This window comes from Bacillus rossius, chromosome 6, assembly GCF_032445375.1.
Source record: "Bacillus rossius redtenbacheri isolate Brsri chromosome 6, Brsri_v3, whole genome shotgun sequence".
Lineage (NCBI taxonomy): Eukaryota > Metazoa > Arthropoda > Insecta > Phasmatodea > Bacillidae > Bacillus > Bacillus rossius.
In genome coordinates, this window is record NC_086334.1 from 66836988 (window position 1) to 66852065 (window position 15078).

The 15078-nt window shown below is 47.6% G+C and overlaps 1 protein-coding gene across 1 annotated transcript in view; it reads left to right on the forward strand.

The window, feature by feature from the left end:
* The window catches only part of LOC134533277 (uncharacterized peptidase C1-like protein F26E4.3), a 120917-nt gene that overhangs the window by 89680 nt on the left and 16159 nt on the right, over window positions 1–15078 (forward strand). The window contains exon 4 of the mRNA XM_063370728.1: window positions 2156–2354. Within this exon, the coding sequence (XP_063226798.1) occupies window positions 2156–2354 (199 nt within the window). The remainder of the gene's footprint in view (window positions 1–2155; window positions 2355–15078) is intronic.

A 15078-nucleotide genomic window follows, 5' to 3' on the forward strand; every position in this document is an offset into this window, starting at 1 on the left:
AGCTCCCTTTTCTCAGCGATATATATATATTTTCAAGTAAGTCTATAGTGTTACATAAGTAGGGGCAGGCATTTTTCGCGAATAAATCTGAACGCCTATTAGACTGCAACAAGGTATACCCGCACCAGCGGTTTCTTCCTTGCGATTGGCGGCCGTCTGCGAGAGAAGTCGTTGCCTTTCTTGACTGAGCCACTCAGGATGCGTTTTGCTTTCGCACTGAATTACTCTGATTGGTGTTGTATTATTCAACATGTACCTGAAAGAAATTCACAAAATCACGGAACACAGATGGTGCTACAGTGTTTTAACTTATAACTAGCCTCGGAATCTTTTCGCGAAATATGCATGGCCGTATACATAAGTAATGAACTTTGTGATTTTCACTCGTTATTTTATCCCACTTAGCCTACTGTCTTTTGTGACCACGCTGTTGTCAAGAATACAAGCTTGGCTTGATGGTTCTATCTGCAGCGAAGACAAAAGGTTCGTCAACGTTTTGGTCAACAATGCAATCAGTCTCCTACTGAAAACGTTCACGATACTCAGTAGGAGATTGCTACCCTGAAGATGGTGACTGCAATATCACCTGAAACGTCTATGAACTCTTTGTCTTCGACGCAGTTAAATCCACAAACCAATAAATAATAGATTACACAGGCCAACAAGAAAAAAAATGGAGCCTATGATTTTGGAACTGATTTTAGCTATATTTGGGGCGCTGAATCTAAATATGAAATTAGTTTTATTTTATCAGCTCTACTTTTTGAGATAAGCGAAGTTTGAAATGTGTTATACTATACAATGGGAACAAATATGGTTCAATAGCATTTCCTCACTCAACGACAATGAAAAATCCTATAGCACCATAGCTTTAGTCTTGGAGTTGACAAGGCATCGTGAACATAAATGAGTGATTTGTGTGGAATTAAAAATGGTAAAATTTCTCCTCAGGCAGCAAAGTGGCCACACCAAATATCCTTGTTTCTTGTGCCTCTGGGATAGCAGATACCAAACACACCACTGGGTTAGACAAGAGTGGCCTTAGAGAGAAGACACGGTCGTTGGGAAAAAAACGTCATTAACGAACCCTCAGTTGAACGAGAGAAAATCATCTTTCCTCCACTGCATATCAAGCTGGGCCTTATGAAGCAGTTTGTAAAGGCTCTTGAAAAGGATGGATCATGCTTAGCATTTATAGGGGGGAAATGCCTCACTAGAGTATGGAAAAAATTAAAGCAAAATTATTAAACATCCTAGAAAAAAGAAAATTCATTAAAGACAAAGGTTTCGTAAATTCCATGAATGATGCTGAGCGAAAATCTTAGACTTCATTTGTTGCGGTTGTTGAAAACTTTCTGGGCCAACGAAAAGCAGAAAACCATGTTGAACTGGTAAACGATATGCTTAAAATGTCAAATCCCTTGGGTGCAACATGAGTATTAAGGTGCACTATTTACACAGTCACCTGGACCGCTTTTATGAAAATTTAGGAGACAGCAGTGAGGAGCAAGGTGAAAGATTTCATCAAGATATTAAAATTACGGAGGAATTATATCAAGTAAGATGGGATACGCACATGATGGCATATTATTGCTGAAGTTTAAAAAGGGACTGTTTCAAGATATATTCAAGAAGTTAACGATAAAGAAGCTTCCAAAGTGTTGAGTGATTCGTTGGTTCCATTGATGACTTGATACAATATTTTCGTATATAATAATAAAAGTATATACTAATAATATTTGTATTATTTATGAGACTTGTTTAATATAATGATATTTGTATAACGCAATAACATCTGTGTAATTTAATAACAAGAATTTCATGTTAAATTTTAATTTTTGATTAATTGATTTAACCTAAATAACGTAAAACGTACCTTTCACTAAAACGTTATATCTTAGAAATTTTACCTCCTAGTCAAAAACTAATGCCATATTTCAATTCAGGGCACTAAATTCTTATAACATAAACTCCAAATACGCCGGCACCAAAAAAATTGTTGGCCTGTGTATTACAGTTATTGCGAAAGACTGGATGTTAGTCTCTAAAGAAATAAAATACAATTTTCCCTAAGAACACAGCACCAGATGGCACGCAGTGTCTGCGAGAGTTGGGAGGTAGGCCTACTGTGAGAGGTGGGTGTGGCGGGTTGCAGCAAGTGCCAGGCGAGCGGCGCGCTGCCGGAGTTCCTGTGCGAGAGACACGCCTGCCTCGTGGAGCCAGACACCCTGGTGTCAGTCAACAGCCAGCAGCGCCGCCTGGGCTGGAGCGCCGCCAACCACACCGCCTTCTGGGGCCGCCGGCTCGACGAGGGCATCTCGCTGCGCCTGGGCACGCTCTTCCCGCACAACTCGGTACACTTGTCCCGCGAGACCTGGCCTCCCCTCAACCCCTCAGCCATCTCGCTGCGCCTGGGCACGCTCTTCCCGCACAACTCGGTACACTTGTCCCGCGAGACCTGGCCTCCCCTCAACCCCTCAGCCATCTCGCTGCGCCTGGGCACGCTCTTCCCGCACAACTCGGTACACTTGTCCCGCGAGACCTGGCCTCCCCTGAACCCCTCAGCCATCTCGCTGCGCCTGGGCACGCTCTTCCCGCACAACTCGGTACACTTGTCCCGCGAGACCTGGCCTCCCCTCAACCCCTCAGCCATCTCGCTGCGCCTGGGCACGCTCTTCCCGCACAACTCGGTACACTTGTCCCGCGAGACCTGGCCTCCCCTGAACCCCTCAGCCATCTCGCTGCGCCTGGGCACGCTCTTCCCGCACAACTCGGTACACTTGTCCCGCGAGACCTGGCCTCCCCTCAACCCCTCAGCCATCTCGCTGCGCCTGGGCACGCTCTTCCCGCACAACTCGGTACACTTGTCCCGCGAGACCTGGCCTCCCCTCAACCCCTCAGCCATCTCGCTGCGCCTGGGCACGCTCTTCCCGCACAACTCGGTACACTTGTCCCGCGAGACCTGGCCTCCCCTCAACCCCTCAGCCATCTCGCTGCGCCTGGGCACGCTCTTCCCGCACAACTCGGTACACTTGTCCCGCGAGACCTGGCCTCCCCTCAACCCCTCAGCCATCTCGCTGCGCCTGGGCACGCTCTTCCCGCACAACTCGGTACACTTGTCCCGCGAGACCTGGCCTCCCCAAAACCCCTCAGCCATCTCGCTGCGCCTGGGCACGCTCTTCCCGCACAACTCGGTACACTTGTCCCGCGAGACCTGGCCTCCCCTCAACCCCTCAGCCATCTCGCTGCGCCTGGGCACGCTCTTCCCGCACAACTCGGTACACTTGTCCCGCGTGACCTGGCCTCCCCTCAACCCCTCAGCCATCTCGCTGCGCCTGGGCACGCTCTTCCCGCACAACTCGGTACACTTGTCCCGCGAGACCTGGCCTCCCCTCAACCCCTCAGCCATCTCGCTGCGCCTGGGCACGCTCTTCCCGCACAACTCGGTACACTTGTCCCGCGAGACCTGGCCTCCCCTCAACCCCTCAGCCATCTCGCTGCGCCTGGGCACGCTCTTCCCGCACAACTCGGTACACTTGTCCCGCGAGACCTGGCCTCCCCTCAACCCCTCAGCCATCTCGCTCCGCCTGGGCACGCTCTTCCCGCAAAACTCGGTACACTTGTCCCGCGAGACCTGGCCTCCCCTCAACCCCTCAGCCATCTCGCTGCGCCTGGGCACGCTCTTCCCGCACAACTCGGTACACTTGTCCCGCGAGACCTGGCCTCCCCTCAACCCCTCAGCCATCTCGCTCCGCCTGGGCACGCTCTTCCCGCACAACTCGGTACACTTGTCCCGCGAGACCTGGCCTCCCCTGAACCCCTCAGCCATCTCGCTGCGCCTGGGCACGCTCTTCCCGCACAACTCGGTACACTTGTCCCGCGAGACCTGGCCTCCCCTCAACCCCTCAGCCATCTCGCTGCGCCTGGGAACGCTCTTCCCGCACAACTCGGTACACTTGTCCCGCGAGACCTGGCCTCCCCTCAACCCCTCAGCCATCTCGCTGCGCCTGGGCACGCTCTTCCCGCACAACTCGGTACACTTGTCCCGCGAGACCTGGCCTCCCCTCAACCCCTCAGTAATCTCGCTGCGCCTGGGCACGCTCTTCCCGCACAACTCGGTACACTTGTCCCGCGAGACCTGGCCTCCCCTCAACCCCTCAGCCATCTCGCTGCGCCTGAGCACGCTCTTCCCGCACAACTCGGTACACTTGTCCCGCGAAACCTGGCCTCCCCTCAACCCCTCAGCCATCTCGCTCCGCCTGGGCACGCTCTTCCCGCAAAACTCGGTACACTTGTCCCGCGAGACCTGGCCTCCCCTCAACCCCTCAGCCATCTCGCTGCGCCTGGGCACGCTCTTCCCGCACAACTCGGTACACTTGTCCCGCGAGACCTGGCCTCCCCTCAACCCCTCAGCCATCTCGCTCCGCCTGGGCACGCTCTTCCCGCACAACTCGGTACACTTGTCCCGCGAGACCTGGCCTCCCCTGAACCCCTCAGCCATCTCGCTGCGCCTGGGCACGCTCTTCCCGCACAACTCGGTACACTTGTCCCGCGAGACCTGGCCTCCCCTCAACCCCTCAGCCATCTCGCTGCGCCTGGGCAGGCTCTTCCCGCACAACTCGGTACACTTGTCCCGCGAGACCTGGCCTCCCCTCAACCCCTCAGCCATCTCGCTGCGCCTGGGCACGCTCTTCCCGCACAACTCGGTACACTTGTCCCGCGAGACCTGGCCTCCCCTCAACCCCTCAGCCATCTCGCTGCGCCTGGGCACGCTCTTCCCGCACAACTCGGTACACTTGTCCCGCGAGACCTGGCCTCCCCTCAACCCCTCAGCCATCTCGCTGCGCCTGGGCACGCTCTTCCCGCACAACTCGGTACACTTGTCCCGCGAGACCTGGCCTCCCCTCAACCCCTCAGCCATCTCGCTGCGCCTGGGCACGCTCTTCCCGCACAACTCGGTACACTTGTCCCGCGAGACCTGGCCTCCCCTCAACCCCTCAGCCATCTCGCTGCGCCTGGGCACGCTCTTCCCGCACAACTCGGTACACTTGTCCCGCGAGACCTGGCCTCCCCTCAACCCCTCAGCCATCTCGCTGCGCCTGGGCACGCTCTTCCCGCACAACTCGGTACACTTGTCCCGCGAGACCTGGCCTCCCCTCAACCCCTCAGCCATCTCGCTGCGCCTGGGCACGCTCTTCCCGCACAACTCGGTACACTTGTCCCGCGAGACCTGGCCTCCCCTGAACCCCTCAGCCATCTCGCTGCGCCTGGGCACGCTCTTCCCGCACAACTCGGTACACTTGTCCCGCGAGAACTGGCCTCCCCTCAACCCCTCAGCCATCTCGCTGCGCCTGGGCACGCTCTTCCCGCACAACTCGGTACACTTGTCCCGCGAGACCTGGCCTCCCCTCAACCCCTCAGCCATCTCGCTGCGCCTGGGCACGCTCTTCCCGCACAACTCCGTACACTTGTCCCGCGTGACCTGGCCTCCCCTCAACCCCTCAGCCATCTCGCTGCTCCTGGGCACGCTCTTCCCGCACAACTCGGTACACTTGTCCCGCGTGACCTGGCCTCCCCTCAACCCCTCAGCCATCTCGCTGCGCCTGGGCACGCTCTTCCCGCACAACTCGGTACACTTGTCCCGCGTGACCTGGCCTCCCCTCAACCCCTCAGCCATCTCGCTGCGCCTGGGCACGCTCTTCCCGCACAACTCGTTACACTTGTCCCGCGTGACCTGGCCTCCCCTCAACCCCTCAGCCATCTCGCTGCGCCTGGGCACGCTCTTCCCGCACAACTCGGTACACTTGTCCCGCGAGAGCTGGCCTCCCCTCAACCCCTCAGCCATCTCGCTGCGCCTGGGCACGCTCTTCCCGCACAACTCGGTACACTTGTCCCGCGAGACCTGGCCTCCCCTCAACCCCTCAGCCATCTCGCTGCGCCTGGGCACGCTCTTCCCGCGCAACTCGGTACACTTGTCCCGCGAGACCTGGCCTCCCATCAACCCCTCAGCCATCTCGCTGCGCCTGGGCACGCTCTTCCCGCACAACTCGGTACACTTGTCCCGCGAGACCTGGCCTCCCCTCAACCCCTCAGCCATCTCGCTGCGCCTGGGCACGCTCTTCCCGCACAACTCGGTACACTTGTCCCGCGAGACCTGGCCTCCCCTCAACCCCTCAGCCATCTCGCTGCGCCTGGGCACGCTCTTTCCGCACAACTCGGTACACTTGTCCCGCGATACCTGGCCTCCCCTCAGCTATTGTTGTCGGAAGGGGAGGTGAAACCGTGCGCATGTTTTCCCCCTCCACCTGCTCGCTCGCTACGTCACCTCGGTTGTAGCCAGCGCTCTTTTTCCAGGCGCTATCCATCCATTTCATCTGCGTCTCGTGCGAATTGTTGTTATTATTGGTGCTTACATAATCGTGAGTGCTTTTATGTAGCTGTGCAGTGCTCGTATTTCACAATCATTTCAAAAGGACTCGAGATTCTGGCATAAAATATTTTTCTTTTCCAAAAAAATGAACATCTTTGCAATAAGTGGGTGAAGGTATGCAAAAGGAAGGACAATTTCTGTGTTAGCAGATTTAAGTTTAAACAAACGTGATTTTAAGTAGAAATTTCACTTGTTTTATAATACGAGTAATTATTTAATTTTTTTGTATGATTAACTGTAGGTTAATATTAGGTCAAGGAATATATTTCGTGCTAAAAACTGAATTATGATCTATAATAATAAAGTCTTTCACGGTAAAAAGGTTATTTATTCAATGAATTTATTAAATGATATTTAAACGTATATATATACATTAATAAAACTCAAATCAATGGTTTTTAAAATGTTTGTGTGTTTGGGCATCAGCGAGAACTACAGAATTTATTTCAATTTAACTTTCTTTTTCTTATTTGTTATAGAAATAACCTAAACACTAGGTTGTGTAGCATTAATAAAGAGGGAAAAATATTTCATCAATGCATGTAAACCAATCGAATAAAAGTAGGAATGTGAACCCCCTATACATCAAAAGAAACATGCGCATTTTTTCTATTTTTCAAAATGTTCTCTTTAATGGAGTGAGGACGACCTATTTTATCATTACGTTTAAATATAATTAAATATACACGCAATATTAAGATATTAATTATACATTATACAGAAACGAAACAGGCTTACATACAACCACTTGTTTTAAATAAATTCGTATAGGCTTTGGAAGAAGTTAATTTATATTTTTTTAACATAATAATGTTAATGCAAAATACCGCTTACAATGCGGTGTGTGAAAGTGAATTAGCCTACTTCTCTAGTTACATGTGGTCATACTGATTTTAATTATATGTTATTAACCTAAAGGTATTTTAAGATTTCGGCATTACAATCTGCTTGTGTTGTGTAATTTTGTTAGTTTACACACAATAATGAAAATTAACGTAAATGAATTCATTGTTTTCAACTTTTTATTTTGCCAATTTTTCTCCATTCAAGCGTTTAGATAATGGCACAATTTTGTTTAAGAGTTTGTGTTTTATGCCTTAAATATCATTTAACGCGTTTAAAAAACTGCCGTTTTAAATACATAAAAATAAATTTTGCAGGGACCATCGCTCAGTACATTCTCATCGTAATGCCTACAAGCTGTTTTTTGCTGAATATTGTAGAACTATTTGGTTTAATAATATGTTTTAAATATATTTTTGATCGTTATTTATCCTTTTGTTTATTGTTTGTAACTAAATAAAATTAAAATTAGTAAATAAATTAAAGCGCTTATGGTTATGTAAATTACAAACAAGTATTTAAAAAAATATTTTGTGTCAGTTTTTTTTATAATGTGTGTGTATTATTCTTTGTTGCCGGCATCCTGAATGTTTATTGTCTCCATTTTATTCATATTCATAATAAATATTTTCCAAGTGTATTCATTCGAATTCCCATTACAATTATGTGTCGTTTTATGTAAAATAATTTTTTTTGCGACAGTGCTGACATTTATGGCCATTGCGGTATCTAGATAAATACACGACCCAGTCAACATTTTGAAGTGATGAAACAGCGGAAAAAAATGTTGCTTCATTAATAAATTGTATTATTAATATAAACCCCGTGTTTCGATACTAATATATTTATTTAAACTGTATGTTCTAAATGTATGCTATACAATGCACATAGCAAAGTATTTTGACGCTTCGTGGTAACTGTTACTATTCAAACGATTGTAAATGAACTGTCTGTGAGTGGTATTCCCGTAAGCGCGCTGCGTGTAGACCGGGCGGTGCGACCAAGGTGACGTAGTGCGCAGTGGAGGACGAGTTTGGGCGGCCGGACGGTTTCACCTCCCCTTCCTTACACCATGCCCTCAGCCACTCAAGCCACGTGTGCCAGGATTACCATCACCATCTCACTGCGCCTGAGCATGCTCTTCTCGCAAACAAGGTTTAGTTGGCGCAGACTGCTCCTGCAAGTAGGCAACAAGGTACACGACCAAGTTTGGCGTGGTGCCTATCTTCAGGCTCTAAACCACGCATGTAGACTTCTCTTCTGTCTTGAAGCTATTCTTGGGATACTCCTGATTACTAGGATAGGACGAAAATATCATTTCTACGAGTATACAACATTTATATTGCTCAAAAGTTGTATTTTTGCATGATAATCAACCAAAATTAGTGAAGAAACTCATACATGATATCTTTAATTATCTAAAATGGCCTAAAACCACATGTTTCAATTTATCAATAAAAACATACGGATAACGTTGTATGAATTTATTTAGCGTCAAATTCCTTTATTTTATTTGATAAATGACTGAAAAATTATATTAATAAACCCAGCGCTTCATTTTGATTTAGCGAATAAGGTCTAAATATCGTACTTTTGGAGAAAAATCGGATTAATACAATTACAAAAATGGCACTTTAGTAACATAAATTATTATTGAACAAATTTTGTATAATTTTATTAAATGTGAGTGATTTCATTAATTATATTTTAATTGGAGAAAAAAATATCATTTGGCATATTTTTGACCACTTATAATTTTTTTTAAATTAAATGACCTAGTATTTCTAAGGTGATATGGGTGTGGCTGTAATTCAAGTAAAACTCACGCCAATTAGCTAATAAATCCAATACAACTAGTTATTGAGTTCTAAATTATATCGCTTTATTTAACAATTTTTCTTTAATCAGTCATTGTGGTGATTCTGTAATGTAGATCTCTCTGTTCTCTTGGCCGAACACTTCCTTCGCCAACTCTATATCAAGTCTTATTGTAGTTTACTTTCACTTTTTGTATGGCGTAGCAAATTAAACATAAAATTCAAGAAAATTTGTATTTAGCAGAACTGACGAAATAGTCTCCATTGTCAAGCCTTCCAACATTAAAGGGGTGACAGCCCTTTTGTCTAATATATTCATTCACTATTGTCCTAGATATCCAAATTTATTGACAAAATCGTAGATGTTCGAACGGACTCTCTTCTAAGTATTATATGTTCTTGCCTTCGTACTTTTCTGTAACCGAACTATTGTAGGTGTTGTTGCTAATCCCTTATCATTGCCAAACCAAGGGCATGTTCTGTGGATGTCAGAAAAGTGCGTTTCTCTCAAGCACAGGAAATATGATTCTAATAATTTAATCCGGCAAATGTCTCGTTCTTTTAACAACCTTAAAAATATGTTTACGGCCATATTTTACAGACTAATATCTCTTAATGTTAAACTATACATATGTATTTACAATGTAGCTCACACGCATCTAGAGTTTGTTTGTAGAACTTGTTTAGGAAATGAACAACTATAAGAATTTTTGATCGAGAATAGCGTTCTTCTGTCACCCAGAAACATTTTCTTGACTATAATAATGGTTGAGTGATAACACATAACAGAGTTAGGTTACAGGACGCTACGAAAGAGCAATAACTCAAAATACAAAATACTAAGGAGGACGTTATTTAAAACTTTTACCGTACCCTCAATAAATGTTTGGTGTCTCGAACTATAGTTATTTGATGGATTGGACAAAATGAAAAACTTCGCCTCCTTCAATGTTTGAAGGCCTAACAACAAATATATTTTCGTCAGTTCTACAAAAGTATCTCTTCCTGAGTATGATTTTTTAATAGTAATATATACTTGATGAAATATACATCCAACTTGACACAGAGATTTTGGAAAATGTGTGTGGAAAAGAAAAAAAGAGTAATTTAAATTTAAGCAGCTTTTTATCAAGATTCACAATGCCAAAATTAAAAAAAAAAATTATTTTCAGACAACACTCGTGAATATATCAACATAAGATAACACACCAAAATTAGTTGGATTGATTTGTATGGTGAGAGATAAATCAAATTGCAGCCAATTCCTCGTGCAGATTTTGAGGTAGTTGCATTAAAAATAATTAAGTGAATGAAAGTAAAAATAATTTTTACTCTAACTGAAATAGAATTTATGAAATTACGCACATTTACCAATTATTAGGAAATATAATTATTTATAATTTACAATAACACAGTTCATCTGTTGTTAAAATGGTAAAATCACTATTATCTACAAAATTAACGAAAATTATCCCTAATCCACGAACTCAGAATAAAGTGTTTGGCTATAAAAACAATGATTTAGTCATCATCCAACCAAAGTAAGGTAGGTACTTAAAGCAAATTAAAACCTAACAAGGTTACCTATACATTTTGGGCATTAAATATATTAACCCTTTATTTTTTGCTTTTTCCACCCCTACCTCTTCATTAACAAAAAATGATGCTATAATTTTTTCATTATCTTGTCATTGATGTGTTTGGAAATACAATATGAAAATTTGTGTAACGTACATGAGAGGATGATGTGAGTAGGATGTGAAAGATTTGGTGACGGGCAGGATGGAAATAATTTCGACGAGGATATGAGTACATTTTGAATGATAGTGTGATGTGCAGGCGAGGAGGAATAACCCGTGAGGATTTCGCAAGTATACTCTGAATGATGATTTGACGCGCCGAAAAGAATAACTAACCCGGTGATTAACTAGTACGATGTGAGTGATGGTGTGATGTGCTGGTGAGGGGGATGAACACGGTGAGAGTGTGCTGGTACGATGTGAATGATAATGGTATGTGCAGGTGAGGAGGATAAACCCGGTGAGAGTGTGCTGGTACGATGTGAGTGATGGTGTGATGTGCAGGTGAGGGGGATGAACCCGGTGAGAGTGTGCTGGTACGATGTGAATGATGGTGGTATGTGCAGGTGAGGAGGATGAACCCGGTGAGAGTGTGCTGGTACGATGTGAATGATGGTGGTATGTGCAGGTGAGGAGGATCAACCCGGTGAGAGGGTGCTGGTAAGATGTGAATGATGATGGTATGTGCAGGTGAGGAGGATGAACCAGGTGAGAGTGTGCTGGTACGATGTGAATGATGGTGTGATGCGCAGGCGAGGAGGATGAACCCGGTGAGAGTGTGCTGGTACGATGTGAGTGAGGGTGTGATGTGCAGGTGAGGGGGATGAACCCGGTGAGAGTGTTCTGGTACGATATGAATGATGGTGTGATGCGCAGGCGAGAAGGATGAACCCGGTGAGAGTGTGCTGGTAAGATGTGAATGATGGTGTGATGCGCAGGCGAGAAGGATGAACCCGGTGAGAGTGTGCTGGTACGATGTGAGTGATGGTGTGATGTGCAGGTGAGGGGGATGAACCCAGTGAGAGTGTGCTGGTACGATGTGAATAATGATGGTATGTGCAGGTGTGGAGGATGAACCCGTTGAGAGTGTGCTGGTACGATGTGAATGATGGTGGTATGTGCAGGTGAGGCGGATGAACCCAGTGAGAGGGTGCTGGTAAGATGTGAGTGATGGTGTGATGCGCAAGTGAGGAGTATGAACCCGGTGAGAGGCTGCTGGTAAGATGTTAATGGTGTTGTGATGCGCAAGTGAGGAGGATGAACCCGGTGAGAGTGTTCTGGTAGGATGTGAATGATGGTGTGATGCGCAGGCGAGGAGGATAAACCCGTTGAGAGTGTGCTGGTAGGATGTGAATGATGGTGTGATGCGCAGGCAAGGAGGAAGAACCCGGTGAGAGTGTGCTGTTACGATGTGAATGATGGTGGTATGTGCAGGTGAGGAGGATGAACCCGGTAAGAGGGTGCTGGTAGGATGTGAGTGATGGTGTGATGCGCAAGTGAGGAGTGTGAACCCGGTGAGAGTGTGCTGGTACGATGTGAGTGATGGTGTGATGTGCAGGTGAGGGCGATGAACCCGGTGAGAGTGTGCTGGTACGATATGAATGATGGTGTGATGCGCAGGCGAGAAGGATGAACCCGGTGAGGGTGTGCTGGTAAGATGAGAATGATGGTGTGATGCGCAGGCGAGGAGGATGAACCCGGTGAGAGTGTGCTGGTACGATGTGAGTGATGGTGTGATGTGCAGGTGAGGGGGATGAACCCAGTGAGAGTGTGCTGGTACGATGTGAATGATGATGGTATGTGCCGGTGTGGAGGATGAACCCGTTGAGAGTGTGCTGGTACGATGTGAATGATGGTGGTATGTGCAGGTTAGGAGGATGAACCCGGTGAGAGTATGCTGGTACAATGTGAATGATGGTGGTATGTGCAGGTAAGGAGGTTGAACCCAGTGAGAGGGTGCTGGTAAGATGTGAGTGATGGTGTGATGCGCAAGTGAGAAGTAGGAACCCGGTGAGAGGGTGCTGGTAAGATGTGAATGGTGGTGTGATGCGCAAGTGAGGAGTATGAACCCGGTGAGAGTGAGCTGGTACGATGTGAATGATGGTGTGATGCGCAGGCGAGGAGGAAGAAACCGGTGAGAGTGTGCTGGTACGATGTGAATGATGGTGGAATGTGCAGGTGAGGAGGATGAACCCGGTGAGAGGGTGCTGGTAAGATGTGAATGATGATGGTATGTGCAGGTGAGGAGGATGAACCCGGTGAGAGTGTGCTGGTACGATGTAAATGATGGTGGTATGTGCAGGTGAGGAGGATGAACCCGGTGAGAGGGTGCTGGTAAGATGTGAATGATGATGTTATGTGCAGGTGAGGAGGATGAACCCGGTAAGAGAGTGCTGGTACGATGTGAATGATGGTGTGATGTGCAGGCGAGGAGGATGAACCCGGTGAGAGTATGCTGGTACGATGTGAGTGATGGTGTGATGTGCAGGTGAGGGGGATGAACCCGGTGAGAGTGAGCTGGTACGATGTGAATGATGGTGTGATGCGCAGGCGAGGAGGATGAAACCGGTGAGAGTGTGCTGGTACGATGTGAGTGATGGTGTGATGTGCAGGCGAGGAGGATGAACCCGGTGAGAGTGTGCTGGTACGGTGTGAGTAATGGTGTGATGTACAGGTGAGGGGGATGAACCCGGTGAGAGTGTGCTGGTACGATTTGAATGATGATGGTATGTGCAGTTGAGGAGGATGAACCCGGTGAGAGTATGCTGCTACGATGTGAATGATGGTGGTATGTGCAGTTGAGGAGGATGAACCCGGTGAGAGTGTGCTGGTACGATGTGAATGATGGTGGTATGTGCAGGTGAGGAGGATGAACCCGTTGAGTGGGTGCTGGTAAGATGTGATTGATGGTGTGATGCGCAAGTGAGGAGTATGAATCCGGTGAGAGGGTGATGGTAAGATGTGAATGGTGGTGTATTGCGCAAGTCTGGAGGATGAACCCGGTGAGAGTGTGCTGGTACGATGTGAATGATGGTGTGATGCGCAGGCGAGGAGTATGTACCCGGTGAGAGTGTGCTGTTACGATGTGAATGATGGTGGTATGTGCAGGTGAGGAGGATGAACCCGGTGAGAGGTTGCTGGTAAAATGTGAATGATAATGGTATGTGCAGGTGAGGAGGATGAACCCGGTGAGAGTGTGCTGGTACGATGTGAATGATGGTGTGATGCGCAGGCGAGGAGGATGAACCCGGTGAGAGAGTGCTGGTACGATGTGAATGATGGTGTGATGTGCAGGCGAGGTGGATGAACCCGGTGAGAGTATGCTGGTACGACGTGAGTGATGGTGTGATGTGCAGGTGAGGGGGATAAACCCGGTGAGAGTGAGCTGGTACGATGTGAATGATGGTGTGATGCGCAGGCGAGGAGGATGAAACCGGTGAGAGTGTGCTGGTACGATGTGAGTGATGGTGTGATGTGCAGGCGAGGAGGATGAACCCGGTGAGAGTGTGCTGGTACGATTTGAGTAATGGTGTGATGTACAGGTGAGGGGGATGAACCCGGTGAGAGTGTGCTGGTACGATGTGAATGATGGTGTGATGCGCAGGCGAGGAGGATGAACCCGGTGAGAGTGTGCTGGTACGATTTGAGTAATGGTGTGATGTACAGGTGAGGGTGATGAACCCGGTGAGAGTGTGCTGGTACGATTTGAATGATGGTGTGATGCGCAGGCGAGGAGGATGAACCCGGTGAGAGTGTGCTGGTACGATTTGAGTAATGGTGTGATGTACAGGTGAGGGGGATGAACCCGGTGAGAGTGTGCTGGTACGATTTGAATGATGATGGTATGTGCAGGTGAGGAGGATGAACCCGGTGAGAGTACGCTGCTACGATGTGAATGATGGTGGTATGTGCAGGTGCGGAGGATGAACCCGGTGAGAGTGTGCTGGTACGATTTGAATGATGATGGTATGTGCAGGTGAGGAGGATGAACCCGGTGAGAGTATGCTGCTACGATGTGAATGATGGTGGTATGTGCAGGTGCGGAGGATGAACCCGGTGAGAGTGTGCTGGTACGATGTGAATGATGGTGGTATGTGCAGGTGAGGAGGATGAACCCGTTGAGTGGGTGCTGGTAAGATGTGATTGATGGTGTGATGCGCAAGTGAGGAGTATGAATCCGGTGAGAGGGTGATGGTAAGATGTGAATGGTGGTGTGATGCGCAAGTCTGGAGGATGAACCCGGTGAGAGTGTGCTGGTACGATGTGAATGATGGTGTGATGCGCAGGCGAGGAGTATGTACCCGGTGAGAGTGTGCTGTTACGATGTGAATGATGGTGGTATATGCAGGTGAGGAGGATCAACCCGGTGAGAGGGTGCTGGTAAAATGTGAATGATAATGGTATGTGC